General features: G+C 54.9%; 1 protein-coding gene across 8 annotated transcripts in view; it reads left to right on the top strand.

Moving 5' to 3' along the window:
- The window catches only part of LOC121452800 (glycerophosphodiester phosphodiesterase domain-containing protein 5), a 77,506-nt gene that overhangs the window by 39,049 nt on the left and 22,454 nt on the right, over positions 1 to 16,003 (top strand). For all 8 annotated transcript variants that reach the window (XM_041659122.1, XM_041659092.1, XM_041659067.1 and 5 more), the window contains 2 exons: positions 935 to 1,111; positions 14,069 to 14,172. In XM_041659122.1, coding sequence (XP_041515056.1) covers positions 995 to 1,111; positions 14,069 to 14,172 — 221 coding nt within the window. In that variant the 5' untranslated portion in view covers positions 935 to 994. The remainder of the gene's footprint in view (positions 1 to 934; positions 1,112 to 14,068; positions 14,173 to 16,003) is intronic.

Raw genomic sequence — 16,003 nt, 5'->3', positions numbered from 1 at the left:
GCTTTCACGTAGTGTGGGACAGGACAGGCATGTCTCCATGTCTCTCTCTCTCTCTCTCTCTCTCTGAGCCTTGGTTTGTTCAACAGTTGGATGTGTGGCCTTAGGATGGGGTGCCTGCCGTGTTAGGTGACGGTGACGATGGAGAGGAAGCATGGGTGTGTGACACCTGCATTTCCAGCGCTCCATGCCTGTCAGTGTTTCTGATCATGTGTTCTGTAGTATGTTTATTTTGAAAGTCTGCTATTGCCAGGCTCTGTTCCAGTGACGGGGGAGACAGCAGAGAATTAAAAAGACAAAACTCCTCGCCTTCGTGGAACTTACAGTGGGCAGGCAAAGGAAATAAGCAGATAAATTATATTTAAGAACATGACTGAGAAAATAGATCTGAGACTGTGGGAGGGAGCCTAGGGGGTAGGGGAGGGGCTCCAGGGCTGTGAAAGTCTTACTAACCTGGCAGGATGGTGCATGCCTGCGACACTCGGGAGGCTGGGGCAGGAGGATCAAAGTTCAGGGTCAGTTATATACTGAGCTGAGAGAGATGAAGGGGGGAATGACAGGGGAAAAGAGGGAGGGATGGAGAGAGAAGAAAGAGAGGAGAGAAGGGAGAGAGAGGAGAGAGAGAGAGAGAGAGAGAGAGAGAGAGAGAGAGAATGAGCTAAAAACCTGAAAGACAAAGATGGAGCCATGCAGATTTCCAAGGGAGGTGAAATCATCACACTAGGTAAAGGTGGCAAACACTGAAGGCATCGGTGACGGGGGGGGGGGGTAAGAAGTGGGGAGAATGGGTGCCAGGGACCATGAAGGATGACTCTTCCTCCAGGACCCCATAGAACTTCCAGAAGAGGGTAACCTCCCTGACCTAGGTTATGGTGACTTCTGCAGAACCAATGCCTCACCCTTTCCCTAACTCACAACTCTGTGCTTTTTCCTACAGTACCAGTCAGGGGCCTCCATGGGCGCTTGAGGGCTGGGCGCCAGGGCCGCGGGCACGAGCATGGTGAGACACCAGCCCCTGCAGTACTACGAGCCCCAACTGTGCCTCTCATGCCTCACTGGCATCTATGGCTGCCGCTGGAAGCGCTACCAACGCTCCCATGATGACACCACACCGGTAAGCTATCCTGGGATGGAGTCAGAGGCATCCGGAAGCCCAGTGAGGGGGCCCCGGAGCTGAGGGAAATCAGGGCTCAGCTGTCTCTGGTTCTGGATAGGCCATACCGGTGAGCTATCCTGGGATGGAGTCAGAGGCATCCGGAAGCCCAGTGAGGGGGCCCTGGAGCTGAGGGAAATCAGGGCTCAGCTGTCTCTGGTTCTGGATAGGCCATAGCTCTTCCAGAGTTCAGTCTCTTCCTCAGCAAAACTAGCCTAGAAGGTTCCTAGCCTCCCTCAGGTGGGAGAGTCGGGAAGGAGCTTGTTGCGTGGATGTAGATAGTGGGGACAACCTGCTCCAGGGACCCTGAACAGGAAAGAGTTTGGGATGAAAAACAGAAGTTCTCAGTTCCCACAGATCTGAAAGGTCAGGTAGGGGTGTCAGGAGGATGAGGAGGTGGGTCTGGCCATCCTGGAGCCCGGGAGCCGATGGAGCCACGGCCTGGCACCAGGGCCCAGTCACCTGAGCTGCTGGCTTGCCAGGCCTGGCAGCAGGTGCTAAGGTGGATAAAGAGGCCTCAGTGCTGGCTTCCTGGGCAGACCAAGCAGCCCTCCTGTCCCTGGGGCGCTGTCAGCCTGTGGATCTGGTTTCTTCTCTGAAGGAACCCGATTCCTGTGTGGTGTTTATCTAAAAGCTTTGCTGCCTGGAGAACAGCTTTTCCTCCTCCCTCTTGCTTGTCTGAACAAAGAAGCTAGCCTCCGAATTCACCAGCTGGCCGCAAACAGGCTGGAGGGTCAAGGGTGCAGCAACTGAGGTGGGAGGGATGGGGCGGTCAGGCTGCTGGCCTACCTGCCTGCCATCCTCTGTGCTGGAGAGGGATGGAGAGTGAGACTGTGTCCGGAGCCTAGGACCCCCCTGAGGAGCATGGGTCAGTAAAATGGACCAAAACACTTCCTGTAGGAAGGAGGAAACATGGCTGAACAGCGCAAGGGAAAGGAAGAGGAAGGGGCACGGCCAAGGCCACACAGTAGCCCTGGCAGTGTTAGGATGGAGCCCAGCCCCCTGCTGTGCCCTCAGCCTGAGCTGGCATCCCGGGCGCCACATGGTATGGCCATTCTCTCTTGGGTAGACACAGGCCAGAGTTGACAGACTAAGGGTCAGCAGTGCCTCTTCCCCTTGTCGCCAGTGTCTGTGAGCTGTGTACCTGGGAGGAAGAGGCGGTAACATACCCTCTCACGGGCCAACATACGAGACAGGGATGTTAAGTGGCCAGCATGGTGCCACGTGTAAGAAGACATTAGGACAAGGCACTCCGATGCCAAGCTTCAGCTACTACATCACTGAGGCGGGAAGAGACCAGATTAATGACATCATCATTATGGGCCACCCGCTTGTTCCATAGCCGTCTCTGTCCCACTCTGGCCTAGGGCAGGCAGCAGGTCTCTTCCACCCACCCTCCCTGTGACCGGAACCCTGTATGTGCTGTGAGTCAGTGCTGTGCTGACAGGCTCGACTCTTCACTGCTCCTAATGACCCCGTGGGTCACGGAGAGACAGAAGCCAGGGACTGGAGCAAGATCACTCAAGTGGTAATAGGCATCCGAGGTTGAGGAAGGACAGCCAAGCTTCCAATGGAAAGGCCACTGCGTTGGCAGCCCTCATAAGTCTTGAGTCAAGAAGTGAAGGGACTTGATTATGACCCAAAGAAGGGTGGAGAAAGTGTGTGCCTGAGGAGTTTAAGCCGTGGGGACACCAGCGTCTGGGGCGCTGGGTATGGAACCAAGGCCGAAGGAGCGGCAGAACCTCAATCCATTCTGTTTCTGCAGATGGCTGAGCTCACCTCAGGGGACCCTAAAGTCAGCTGAGGATGAGCCTCTAAGACTCACAGCCCGCCAGCCCGCTTCCTCTCCTACTTGTGTGAATATTCCTTCTCTCCTTCCTTCTCTTTTTTGTCCCTCCTGCCACAGATGGCCAGAATGGCAATAGGGCTATGCTGGGCTCCCTTGCCAGCCGGGCGCAGCGAAGGGAACAGAGGGTCTGCTGCGGTCTCAAAGATGGCTGAAGTACAGTCGGTAGGGTGCTTGCTTAGCATGCGGGAAGTCCTGGGTTTGCTTCCCAGCACTGGATAAACTGGGTGTGAAGGCACAGGAGTGTGTAAGCCCAGCACTCGGGAGCGGGAGAAGGAAGGTCAGAAGTTTAAAGTCATTCTTAGTCACTTAGAGAGTTCCAGGCCAGCCTGAGACCCTGCCTCAAAACAAAACAAAAGCAGCTGCTGTAAAATAGGGCCTACATACAGTCTACTGGAAAAGTAGAAGCCACTGCTGGCTCTGGGGAGCAGGGAGGAGAGGCCTCTGCAAGGGGGTCCTCCCTCACCTGTGTCTCAGCCTGTGACAGGGGTGGCCGTGAGCGGTAAGAGTTAATTAACATATTGAACACCTGCTGCGAGCAGGGAAGGAACAATTGACTGCCCGTAAATGCGAGAACGAACTTCTCTGCTGGCCACAACTAATTGTGCACCCATTTTACAGAGGGAGAAAATCCAGGCACAGAGCAGTTGTCCCCGAGGTCACGACAGACCCGCAGCCACGGTGTCTGGAGGCTGCAGGCTGCAGAAAGATTGCACTGATGTCTGGATAATGAGAGCACAGGGAGAATGGACCAGGAACAGACGCAGGAAGTTGCTTGAGCAGGGTCTGGGGCGAGGGAGGGTTGTTCTCTGATGCCAAGCTGGGATCGCCAGTGGCAGCCTGCTCAGACCAGACTGTCTCCCAAGGGAGCCCTGGGAGTGAGCAGGGTCCCAGAGCTGGGAAAGGAACCCCTCCTCCATGAAGACCACCCTTCTGCCCACTCCCAAGCCTTTGTTCACAGTTCACAGCAAATGGAAGAAGGAAGCTGGGAGCTGGAGATAGAATTGCCTCTCCTGCTGCTGGCCGAGGGTGTGGAGGGTGCCTCACCCGATGAAGGCAAGGAAGGGAAGAGGAGCTTTTTATAACTGGGGATAATTAATTGGCTGTTGTTTGTGACTCATTACTTTAATACTGCCAATTAAGGACTCAGTGAGACAGAGACTGTTCTCAAGCTGGACCTGGCCCTCCTCCCTCTGTCACCCCTCCCCCAAGCCCCTGGGTCTCCTCAAGGCAGCAGTGTCAAAACCAGCACCACACTGAGAGGGATTTAGGTCAGAGGCTTGGAGGAACTTCCTAAGCTAGACACCAAGAAGCCAGAGTATGGTAATCAGCTGCCTTGCAAGTCTATGCTAAGCTTGCCTTTTAAAAGCTGTTTTGACCTTAATTGATTCCTCCTGACTTGTGGATGGAGCGCCAAGAAGGAGTGATTTATTCAAGCTGAGGGGTCCTGGGCACAGTGTGAACCCCTGCTCATACCCAGCTCCCCTCTTCCACCTCCAGTGAGCTAAACGGGGCTGTACTTATGGATGCAATCAACAAACCTATTCTGGCACAGGCGCACGCATCACAGTGGCGGCTGACCCGGTTCTCTCCTTCCCTGAAAGGGAGCCCAGGCTGGCGAGAGCCAGGGGACTGTTATGAATAGACACCCAGATCACCCAGGGAAATCAAAGCCAGGTTCAGGGGTTCCTGGGAGTGGGTGGTAAGCCAGGGTGTCTGTTGCTCCTGACTGGTGTTTGGGAGAGGAAAAATCATTGAGCTTCATCTGGGAAATGGAAGCCATGCTACCTGGGTGACCTGAGCCTGCAGCAGTTCTGAGCAGTCCGGACTTTAGCCTGGGGTCAAGCTGTGCAAAGGCCCCAGGGTTACTTCGTGTGGAACCCTTAGAGAGCCCTTGAGAGGAAGGTCAGGGGGCCAGAAGAGAGTTTGGGGAAGTGATGTGTCTGCGTGTACGTGCGAGTATGTGCAGGCGTGTGTGCGTGCGTACGTGCAGGAATGTGGGCAAGGGGAGAGATTCCACACACACCTAGGGGGTCCAATCACAGGCCGACCTACCTAGGCAGAGCCCTGGAAAGAGTCCCTGTCATCCCGTAGCTCTTAGTCTGGGAAGCTGGAGGCCACCCTTAGAGATACAACCTGTGCTGTGAAGGCATGGGTGAGCCTTTGAGAAGGGACTGGCAGGGGTGGGCAGGCAAGTCAGTGCCCCCAACACCAGTGGCCTCCCTCTTGGGGTGGAACTAGGTGATGGCTCCTTTTGCCGTGTGGGTCTGTCCCTCCATTGCCCTTCCACACGGGCCGAGCTAGCCTTACTGTCACAGCTTCTCCCTGTTCCGGGGAATCTGGCCCTCTCAGCACAGAGGCTTCGCCTGCCTGTCCCAGTGCCCACTACCTCCCCTTCTCTTAACTAGATGTCTCTCCACCAAACCAAGCCATTGCTTCCTTCCCTGTCATGTGAGCTCTCAGAACAGTTTGGGCCGGTGCTAGCCATAAGGACTGGGATTTCCTCACCCTTGCAGTGGACGCAAAGCATGGCTCAGGCATGGCAATGCGTGCTAAGAGCAATGCAGAACAGACGATGGTTTGGATAGTGGCTGGTGACTGCCTGGAGAGTATGCCTGCCATCTTGCTGACTCTTGGGGAGATGGCACCCCCTGAGTTCTCGAGTGTTGGGGTTCTGGAGAAGGAAGACACACATGTATGATAAGGGGCTTGCTGGATTCCAGGCCTGCCTGCCTGTTGGGCTGCTGGCTGTGGCTGACTCAGCCCTTGGGTTCTCACAGACCCCCCCTTGAAGGCTGAGATTGGCTTTGTCTACAGGTGGACCAGAAAAGGGGAATTTCCCAGCTTCCTGTCCTGGCAGTCTTGTGGTTTGATTCTTGGTTGGGGTGTAGGTGTAGAGAGACTTCAGGGTTGCCCTGGTGATGAAGTCTCTTCAAGCAGATGCCAGGATATAGTTGGATTCAATCAAATGCAGCTGGGCCCTCCTTTGCCAGGCATCTGCATCTCTAACTCTGCCCTTTCTTCTGACGCTGCTAGGGCCCTCAGGTGGGCCCTGGGCCTCTCAGCCTCAATCTGCTTGTTAGTTAAACGGGGTTATTAGATGTGTACTTGTCTAATTATTAAACGGGTACCCGTGTGCCTCCTGTCCCATGTAAGAAGAGACCCTTCCCTAACCTTGAGAAGAATGCATCCTCCCTACAGATGTCCCACAAATGGCTTTCTCCTTTTGATGGCTACAGGGAGAGTCTAAAGGATGAGGGATGACACTCCGGGCTTTAGTTTTCTACTTCTATAGTGCGGTGGTGTAAGAAGAAAATGGGAGAGGGTCTCCTGGCATCCGTCACCTCCTCTGGAACGGATACGAGCAACACCTAGGTCCTAGCAGGTAGAGGCCCGGACCGTTCCTTAGGGAGAGTGTGATCAGTGGCCCGTCCTCAGGGTCCTCCAGCTCTGCTTGCCTGAAGAGTGGGCAGGAGGAAAGAGAAGTTGAAAGCTGGGCCTGATGATCTCCTCCCATCTAATGGGCTGCTCTGAGGGCGCCCTGACAGACAGAGGCCTAACTACCCAGCCTTCTGTAGCCTGGAGAAATAAATCCAGCCTCTTACCCTGCCAGGAACTGGCTGGCAGTGGGATTGTAATAATCCCCTTCCAGCTTGGCCCTAATGCTGCATTCTATCTCAGCCCTACCTAGCTGCCCTCCCCCAAATCTCCTGGGCACGAGCCAGCATAGTCCTGCCAAGGCATGCCCGGCTCTGCTTCCCAGGAACTCCTGCCCTCTTCCCAGCCCGCATTTCCTCCATCCCTCATTTGAAACTTAGTGAGTTGGGCATGGGGCAGAGGTGTCCCTGGATGCTGGGAATCGCATGACTCTGAGACTCCCAAGCAGAGCTGGACCATGTGAGACATGGGAGCAGCTAGGCTGAACAGGTCAGCGGAGGCAGAGTCGCACACAGGAAGAAGGCTTGCTTCTGTCCAGACAGGGTGGAAATCTAGAAACAAATTGCAGACACCAGAGAATCTGCCGTGTGGTAGACTGAGGTGGGTGTCCTTGCAAGCGTCCTGTAGCATGGGGATGTTTCGTGCAGCAGCATGGGAGGTCTTGCCCCTTACCTCACACCAGCATAAACTCCAAATGGATTGAAATGTGGTTTTCCTATTCCTATTTCTTGGGAAAGCATTGAGGAAGTTGTTGAGAAAATCAGACTGTCTGGGAAGATGTAAGTGGAAAGATGCTTGAGGCTTTGTTGGACTCTGGAGGTAGGCTCTGGAGGCCTTCTTGGTGTTTTGCCATCCAGAAGGATGGGCGGGGCTCAAGGCTGAGCACTCCCTGCAGTAACTATGACTTAAGTGTAGTGTCTGCTCTCAGCCGCTCTCCTCAAGCACAAAGGCGGAACCGAAGAAAGCAAAAAGGGGTAGACCCGATGATGTGAAAACTTAAATTGGGGGTCTGAGGTGGAGCTCAGCTGGTGGGGTGTCGCGTTTGCTGAAGCTGACATTCAGTGCTTTCTAATACCGTGTAATTCTAGCTCTTGGGGGGTAGAGTCAAGAGGATCAGGGGCTCAGAATCATCCCTAGCTTAAAAAAATAAGGGTGTATGTGTATGTGGACGAGATGCCCCAGAAGATACAGGCACTTGTCACCCAAGCCTGGTGGCCCTGAGTTCAGGCCATGAAATCCAAAGTGGAAAGAGAGATCCGATTTGCTAACATTATTCTCTGACTTCCACAAATGCACATGGCGTCCGCATGTGCCTGAGTGCAGACACACACCTAGATAAAAATTATTTTAATCTAAAAAATTGACCGTAAGAAGAGAAGCCATTTCCCCGAACAAGACCTGTCTGCTCTGTCTGCCTCTGCTCCTTCCTGCCCAGATGGAGGCTCCTCCTCCAGGAAGCCCTCTATGCCTGTTCTTCACCTGTTGCTTGCAGGGAGCTCTTGGGCAAAACCTTGACCCTCTGAGTTTGTTTCTTCTGTGGCCAGATAGGAATAATTACTTGTCCCGTGCCTTGTTTCCTTGAGACAGTAGAGAATTACAGAGGCACCCAGGCCTGGTTGCAAGTTCTGGCTGACCAGTGATGTGTGCTTGTTCTTTGTGCCCCTAGGCCAGTCACTTTCCCTGTCTAGGCCTTGGTTTCCTGAGACCATCCCACCTGCTTTGCAGAACTGTGGGAGTGAGATGTAGAGACCCTTATCCTCATGTCACGAAGAGCTCCTCCAGGCTCTGTCTCCCAAAGCTAGGGCTGCAGCCTGTGTGAGAGACAGGGGTTGAGCAGCGGCATGCCAGGGTTGTGTAGGGGTCAGCGTCCTGACCGAGCTCCTGGGGCCCACAACACATGACCTCCCGAGCCAGGTCTGACTTCTTGTTCTGCCTGCCTAGGGCTGCCCACCCTGGGCCGGCTGCAGGTGATCTAGCTTGCTGTCCTCAGCAGCAGGAGGAAGAGTCGGTGTAGGGCAGGCAGGGGGAGGGCGAAGACTTGATCACTGTCTTCACGTAATTAAAGGGCTGTCGGACGCGAACGGTAATTATAGGAACCGGGGTAGATCTGGCGACTTACAGCTTACACGTGTGTAATCGCTGGGGCCTGGCAGATTTCCTGTGAGGTGGTGGTGACATCATCTCTAGGAACAGGGGAGGAAGCTGAGGGTTAAGGTGCTGAGTGCGCGGCCAGTGGGTAGAAGGGCTGGAATTAAAGCCCAGATGGGCCACATACACACACTGGTCTTTTGACCCCACTATTGTTTGAGCCTTTTGGTTGGATTGATCTGTGTGGTTTCCATCGAAGGGGGTGGTTTTAGCTCCACTGGAGGGAGTCAGAGAGGCGGAGAGAGAAAGGGGACCAAGGTATGTTTATTGGAACTCTGTATGACATACCATATCTGTCCTCATTCTAAGAGCAGGAAGCTGGGACGCTAACAGGTTGGACATCTGTCTCCAAGGCTACTCAGTGGTTACCATCCCAGTATTCAAAACCAACATGGCCAAGCATCTGAGCCTCCCTACTGGTTATGCTGAGGGTCTAAGAGGGACGAACTTTGGGGGCTCTCCCTGGGGCTGCCTGGGCTGCAGCAGGCTGAACTGGGTACACAGGAGGCAGGAGCTGAGCGGGACATCTCAGGCTCTAATATCTATGATTCTGAGTCATCAATGCTGCGGGGGGTGGTGGCAGCCCCTACCAGGCACTGTCAGATCACAGAGTTCAGAAGCCGGGCTCTGTCCTGTCTGGGTACCCACAGACAGTGACGGGCAACTGTGTGCACCCTGGCGGCAGTCAGGGGTTCACGGGAGCTGCTCATGAGTGGAAGCCAGCAACAGCAGAGTCGCCCCCACCCCACCCTGCGTGCTCCCCATGATCCCTGTGTCTAGTCAAGTGTGGAGTCTGTCAGAGCCTGGATGCTAATGAGCTCTTTCTGTTAGCAGCGTCCTGGAGTGTAGAAGGCTCTGGCTGGGGGTGGACAGTGGGAAGGACAGGACACAGGCAAGGATGGTCACAGGCTCATCAACAGGAGGCAGGGAAGAGAAACCACCACCTTGGGTGAAATCAGCCCACTGTGGCCCTACGGCTGCAAAGGGACTCAGCTCCTAGAGGACCAGGGCAGGAGTGGGAGGAGATGAGGCAGGACCTTGAGGATTCTCTGTCAGGTATCACCCCTCAGCTTCCTGGCCAGGCCAGGGCCCAATCCCAACCCAGACCCCTTCTCTCCAGATGGCACAGGCCTCCTGCTACCTGTGTGAACACAGGAACTGCCATTCCACAAACGGGCCAGTCCCCAGCTGCGTGGGAGGCTGGTCTGTTCCTTGAACCTGTCCTCTTTGCAGCTCACAGTCTTGCATTCATCCTTTCTTGGTTTCTCAGACTGTGTTCCAACATGCTAGTAGGCCCTGGGGACCCAGGTCACACCATGCCCCATTACTCCCCAAGGAACGTGTGACCTGGTGAACTCCCCTTTATTATTTACCTGTGAACCGCTGGAAGCGGCGCTGCTGACTGGACAGCACCCTTCCAAGGTAAGACTTAGGGTTCCCATCCTATAGGTGAGTCCTCCAGGCTCTGAGAACCCCTGCCCAAGCTGCCGAGCTGCATCCCCGAGACATCCTTCCCGTCTCTGCAGCCTGGTGCAGTTGCTGCAGCCCCGAGACACCCTTCTTGTCTCTGCAGCCGGGTACAGTTGCTGCAGAGCTGCATCCCCGAGACATCCTTCCCGTCTCTGCAGCCTGGTGCAGTTCCTGCAGAGCTGCAGCCCCGAGACATCCTTCCCGTCTCTGCAGCCTGGTGCAGTTCCTGCAGAGCTGCAGCCCCGAGACATCCTTCCTGTCTCTGCAGCTGGGTGTAGTTGCAGGGCAGGTTGCTGAGTGCCAAGAGCCAGCACAGGATGTGTGGGGGTGGGAGGCCATTGAGGGTTACGGGGACACAAAGACATTCAGGAAGAGCCAGAGTTTAGGCCTGGGGGTACAGCCTACAGAAAGGGAAGGGTGAACAAACACTTGGTCTGGGGTTGCCATACAGAGACCCAAAGGGGCAGGACAGGTTCAGGGGAGCATCTCAGAACTCTCCTACTTGGTGACCTCTCTGACTTCTACCTGCCCACGGTAACCCCCTTGACTGCTGTCCGCCAGATGACCGTGACGGTCATAAAGCTACACGTGTGTGGTGACCGCCTCTAGTGGTAGGGCGCAATGGCTCACCCATAGGTGACGTGGTCAGCAAGGTCCTTCCCTTTCTGAGCTACTATGTGCTGTGATACGTTCCTGCAAGCCCCTCTGGTACAATGCAGAGAGACAGAGGGCCAGGGCCTCAAAGTTCACTGGCATGGCATTGGCCTCAGAGGTGGGTGAGGCAGTGAGCCCTCTGTCCACCCTAGGAGCCCAGATGGGCAGAGCATACCCAGGCCTTTCCCCTTGGTGATTCTCCCTTACAAGGCCCATTAGTGGCCCTGAGAACCCCTGTATCAGTGGGACTGCTTGGAGGCCACTTCCTCTGCTCTCCTCACTTTCCTTCCCCTTCCTATCTCTTCCAACCCCTGCCATTCAGTTTCTTCCTCTGATTGTTCCTGGTATACCATCATACACCTCTCTCCCTCCTGCGCTGGGGCCTCTTCCTCCCCATTTGTCCTTGTCTGTGGCCTAACGACCCCCAGCTTCTAAGGGACTTTAATCACTAGGTTCCCCAGCCCTGGCTTCTGAAAAACAAGGTTCCTAGTTCCTGGTTTCTAAGGCCCAGCCCCCTCCAGTCATGCCTACCTAGTGACTCTAACTTTGACAGTCCCCAGCTGCTGAGAGCCTGTGACCCCTCTTATGTGCCCTGCCCTGCCTCTCCACACTGTGAGGATATGGCCAAGTGAGCCCAAGACCCCTGCCTGTGCTCCTTCTCCACCCTGGGCCACCTACAGTTTTGGCCTCCTGCCCTCTTATCGATGCTGTCTGGAGGTTTGTGTCATGCTTGTGGCAAGTCCGCTGCCCTCTCTGTACCCGGGCTGTTTGCCTAGGACAGGTCCCAGTAGGTTCAGACTCCCCCCCATCACTAGAGACTTCCTCTGCCCCAGTTGGCAGACTGTGGGTGCACCCTGGAGTCTGTGGAGCTGTGGCCAGTGAGAGTGCACGCTAGATGATGTGATAGGAAGGTGGGGTGTGCCATACTGAGTGGGAGCCCGGTGTCAGAGGTGACCTGGGACCTGCCAGCTGGACTCCAGGAAATTAGACATTCATGAGCAAGTAGGAGCTGGAGGCAAAAGGCAAGACTGCCAGAGGGACTGGACCTAGGGCTGGTGGATGGGGGTGGGGTAGAAAAGGTGCAGGCTCTGGGGAGGAGGGCTAGTGACACTCCCAGCCATCTTAGTGGTCCCCGAGGTCATGTCCCCACAGGAAGACAGTGCCCTGCCTCCCCACTTCTCTCCCCCTGAACCTGGCATAGCCCAGGCGTGGGAGAAATGTCACCTTCATATCCATGTTTACACACAGAGCAGGGTTAGACCCAGCAGCCCGGCTCTCCACATGACTGTGAGTGGTGACAACAGCTCACCCAAACATGGGTCACCAACTTGAGTGACTCATCCTGGTATGAGGGTGTCCGTGTGTGCCCAGTCATGGCTTTTCCGGGTTGAGAACCTCTCCTGCATGGTGGCAGGGGGCCATTCATATCAAGCTTGTGCTGTCAATGCTGCTATTGTATTAGTTTACAGAGGAGAAACAACCACAGAGAGGTTGTGTGACCTCTAGAGGCGCACAGCTTGTCAGTGGTGATGGGGATTTTAGATCCCTAGGCTGTCTGGCTCCAAACACAACATTTAGTTACCGAGGTGGGATGGAGGGGTTCTCGGAAGCTAGGGGATGTCTTTTCTCCTCCTGATACCCTCTTCCCTAGTCATCGGTACTAATGGGTCCCTTGCCACCTAAGGGCACAGGGTATAGAGTTTAGAGAAGAGGGAACGTTGATTCTGTGGAGCACAGTGGGTTTGAGGGACTAAAGCTGAGTCCAGGAAGGCTTCCCAGAGGGGGTGACATGTGACCCAATTCCATGGGTCCTCCGTGGGAAAATGGGAACTGAGGTGACAAGCCCAAGCCCGTGGTCTTTCCCAGTTGAGCGGATGAAGCTGGGGAGTCAGGGGTCACATACAAAGGGTGAGGGGCCAGGAGGAAGTTAGCCCATTGGAACTCCTGGTCCTTTTGCCAGGCTGGCTGTCCTGTGTTGGAGAGGACGGGAGACAAACAGGACTTTGGGGGACTCAGCGCTCCAGGGGTGAATGATCTGAGTTCATTTCATTTGCAGATCATGGTTGTTGACCTCAGCCGCTTCTCAGGGCACAGCAAGACAGTCTGCCCCAGTTTGTGCTGCTGAGCTCAACAGAGGGGTGTAATCTGGGGAAAACCTAGGGCTTGGCCAACTGGTGCATTTGCAAGCCTCTGAGCCCAGGCTCCCAGGAGCTGCCTGACTGGGTCTGTGTTTACCCACTCCAGCAGATGTCCAGAAGGTGTGGTCTTTCCCAGCTCAGCCCCATGCCCCAGCACCATGGGGAGAAGGCAGTTGCTACATTTCTTCCGGGTTAGGGAACTCACTTGTCCTAACCTTCTGCTGACTAGCTGTGTGACACTGGCAAACTGGTTGGTCTCTCTGGGCATTGGTGTTTCTGGTCAGTGACATGGGGTAGAGGTGGTAAGCCGAGTCTGCTGTGTGAACACAGAAGGATGAAACAGGGTGGGGCAAGGGGCTGGGGGCGTTGATAGTGCTTGCCTAGCGCGCACAAGATACCCAGAGTTTGATACCCAGCACTGCCTTAAAAACTGCTTGGCTGGCCGGGCGGTGGTGGCGCACGCCTCTAATCACAGCACTCGGGAGGCAGAGGCTGGCGGATCTCTGTGAGTTTGAGGCCAGCCTGGGCTACAAGAGCTAGTTCCAGGACAGACTCCAAAGCTACAGAGAAACCCTGTCTCGAAAAACAAAAAACAAAAAACAAAAAAAAACTACTTGGCTGGCAGGAAATCTGACTCCGTGGTAAAGAGTGCACATTGCTCTTGCAGAGGACCTGAGTTCGATTCCCAGCATCTCAGAAGTGCCTGTGACTCCAGCTCCAGGAGGATCCACAGCCTCTGTCTTCCACGGCTGTACACACGTGCACAGGCACGTGCGTGCACCACGTGCACACAAATAAAGATCATAAAATAAATCTTAAAAACAGCTGATCTTGGGGGCATATATCTGTAATCCCAGCAGGTGGGAGCCAAGAGGACCAGGCATTCGAGGCCATGATTAGCTATGTAAAGAGTTTGAGGCTCGTCTGGGCTGTAGGAGACGCTGTGAGAGGCTTTCTTTGTTTTTAGGGACCAGCAGCAGAGCAAGAGACTAACACACACTGGGCTGACCCTGGATGCAGCAGAAAGGTCTTAGGTTGCCTCTTCCTGGTGGATCCCTAACCCTGCTCCTGGCTGTCCACTCTTGTAACTGGGTTCTCTGACCCTGGACAAGTCGTGTCTTCCTTGAGCCTCAGTTCCTCATCAATTCCTGGCAGCTGAGGCTTCAGGAAGGGAGGGCAGGGAGAGCCGCTAGCTGTGACACTGTTTTCTGTTTCGCCTTGCAGTGGGAACGGCTGTGGTTTCTGCTCCTGGTCTGCACCTTCAGCCTCACCCTCACCTGGCTCTACTTCTGGTGGGAGGTTCACAATGACTACGATGAGTTCAACTGGTAAGTGTAGTTATCCCGAGACCCAGCTCGGCCCTGGGAGTCCCACAACCAGCTCTCTGTGGCCTCCAGCAAGGCCCGCTCTGGAAGCCCTGGGCTTGCCTGTCTGCAGGCCTCCAGGCAAGGTCCTGTCTCAGACTGGGAAGACAGAGCTCTGTGCCCCTGGGACTTCAGGAAGGCTTCTTGGAGGAGGAGATGTGGGAACTAGCCAGAGAGAACTCTTGAATACCCCCTCAAGTTTACAAGGAGATTCAGGGCTGCTGTCTAGCCCCAGAGCAATATCAGCCTGAGGTGGAGGGCTGCTAGCCCCCTTTGTAGACAAGAGCGCCAAGAGAGATGAAGCCCTGGATGGAAGAGGAGGTCCCTAGCCTCAGTCTCCCTGGCTCCTGTGGCTGAACTGGCACGGCTGGCAGATGCCATTGTCTAATTCAGCTCTGCCTCCTTTAGGGGCACTTCAGGTCCACGGACAGGGCTCCCCCCTTATCTCCTCCATTGCCAGCTTTTTGTTGACCAAAAAAGGCATGGGCAGGGAAGACCCTGGGTACTTCTGAGAACTCTTCTGCTGACAGATTTTGGAAACTGAGGCCCAAGTTCAAGTATCCAGTGTGGAGAGTTAGGGCTAGGGAGCAAGCCACTGGTATGCTCTGAGTTTCATTCTCCCTCTTTGAGGTAGGGTAACTACAGTCTCATCAGGTTCTTAGGAGGAGAAGATAGGGGGATGGGTTAGGCACAGAGCTGCTTCCGGGGAGGCTAAGTGTTGGGGATGCACGAGAATGTTGCTTGCTGGCCTTCAATGGCAATCCCTAGACAGCAGCAAATGCCCTGTATATAAGGACAAAGTGAGGTCAGAGGAGGGACCCCCATGGTCATACAGCCAGTCCGTGTCAAGAACACATGTCAAGTACAGTCTGAGGAAATAGAGCTCAGAGAGGGTAGAAGAGGCTCTGCGAGGTCACACAGCAAGCTGATGACAGATCAGTGGTGGCTGTTTGACCCCTCACTAGCTCTCTGTCATTGGGAAGACTCGGCAGATGCCAACCCTGTCTGGGAGGCAGCCACAGAGGCTTGCCTGTGAGCTGCAGTCCCTTTGCCTGCCAACTGTTTCTTGGGAGGCCGGAGCTTCGCTTGACTTTCTGGGATTCTTTCCCGCACCAAGGTTCAGCACTGGCTGGGCATAGGCAAGGAGAGCCACCTAGGGCCAGGAGTGTCCAGCCTTTTGACATTGAGACACAGTGCCGTCATCGACAGAATTCACGCCAGAGAACTACGCGGTAGGATGGTTGCAAGCAATGTTTTACAGAAACTCCGAGTTTGTCCTGTGATGCATGCGGCCCACAGGCTGCAGGTTGGGCACACCTGGTAGGGTAGTGTATGTTTATCCTGGAGGCTTTCCTGCCAATGTGACCACGCTTGAAAGGCCAGTGAGACCAGAAAACCTTTCAGGAGTACCTCCAGGGCCAATTCCTGGCCTTCTTTGGGCCTCGGTTTCCCAAGTTGTACGATGAGATGAGCAGAGCCTGTGATCTGTTTCCCCGCCCCCAGTGGTAGGAGGCTTGGAGCAGGGCCTGGGAAGGTGCAGGGAGGCAGATGCCCTGCCTGTGGAGTCTTTCTGATGTCCCCGCCTCCTCTGGGCAGACACCGTTGTGTCCTGACACTAGCTTACTCTTTAATACCCCGAGAGAATTACTTTATCCTCTGAGCCTTGCTTTCCCTACACACACAAGGAGGCTGAGAGTGAGTCATCATTCTGGTGAGAAGCTAAGCCGCATCCTTCAGGACCCTTTAGAAGTTCACTCCTTCAGCCCTGTCTTTCTGTTTATAGCAACCCAACCCA

This window comes from Microtus oregoni, unplaced genomic scaffold, assembly GCF_018167655.1.
Source record: "Microtus oregoni isolate MIOR12 unplaced genomic scaffold, Mior012 000000F_ref0000247, whole genome shotgun sequence".
In the NCBI taxonomy this organism is placed as follows: domain Eukaryota; kingdom Metazoa; phylum Chordata; class Mammalia; order Rodentia; family Cricetidae; genus Microtus; species Microtus oregoni.
Note: the sequence above shows the minus strand (reverse complement) of the source record. Positions and strands in the feature narration are given on the sequence as shown.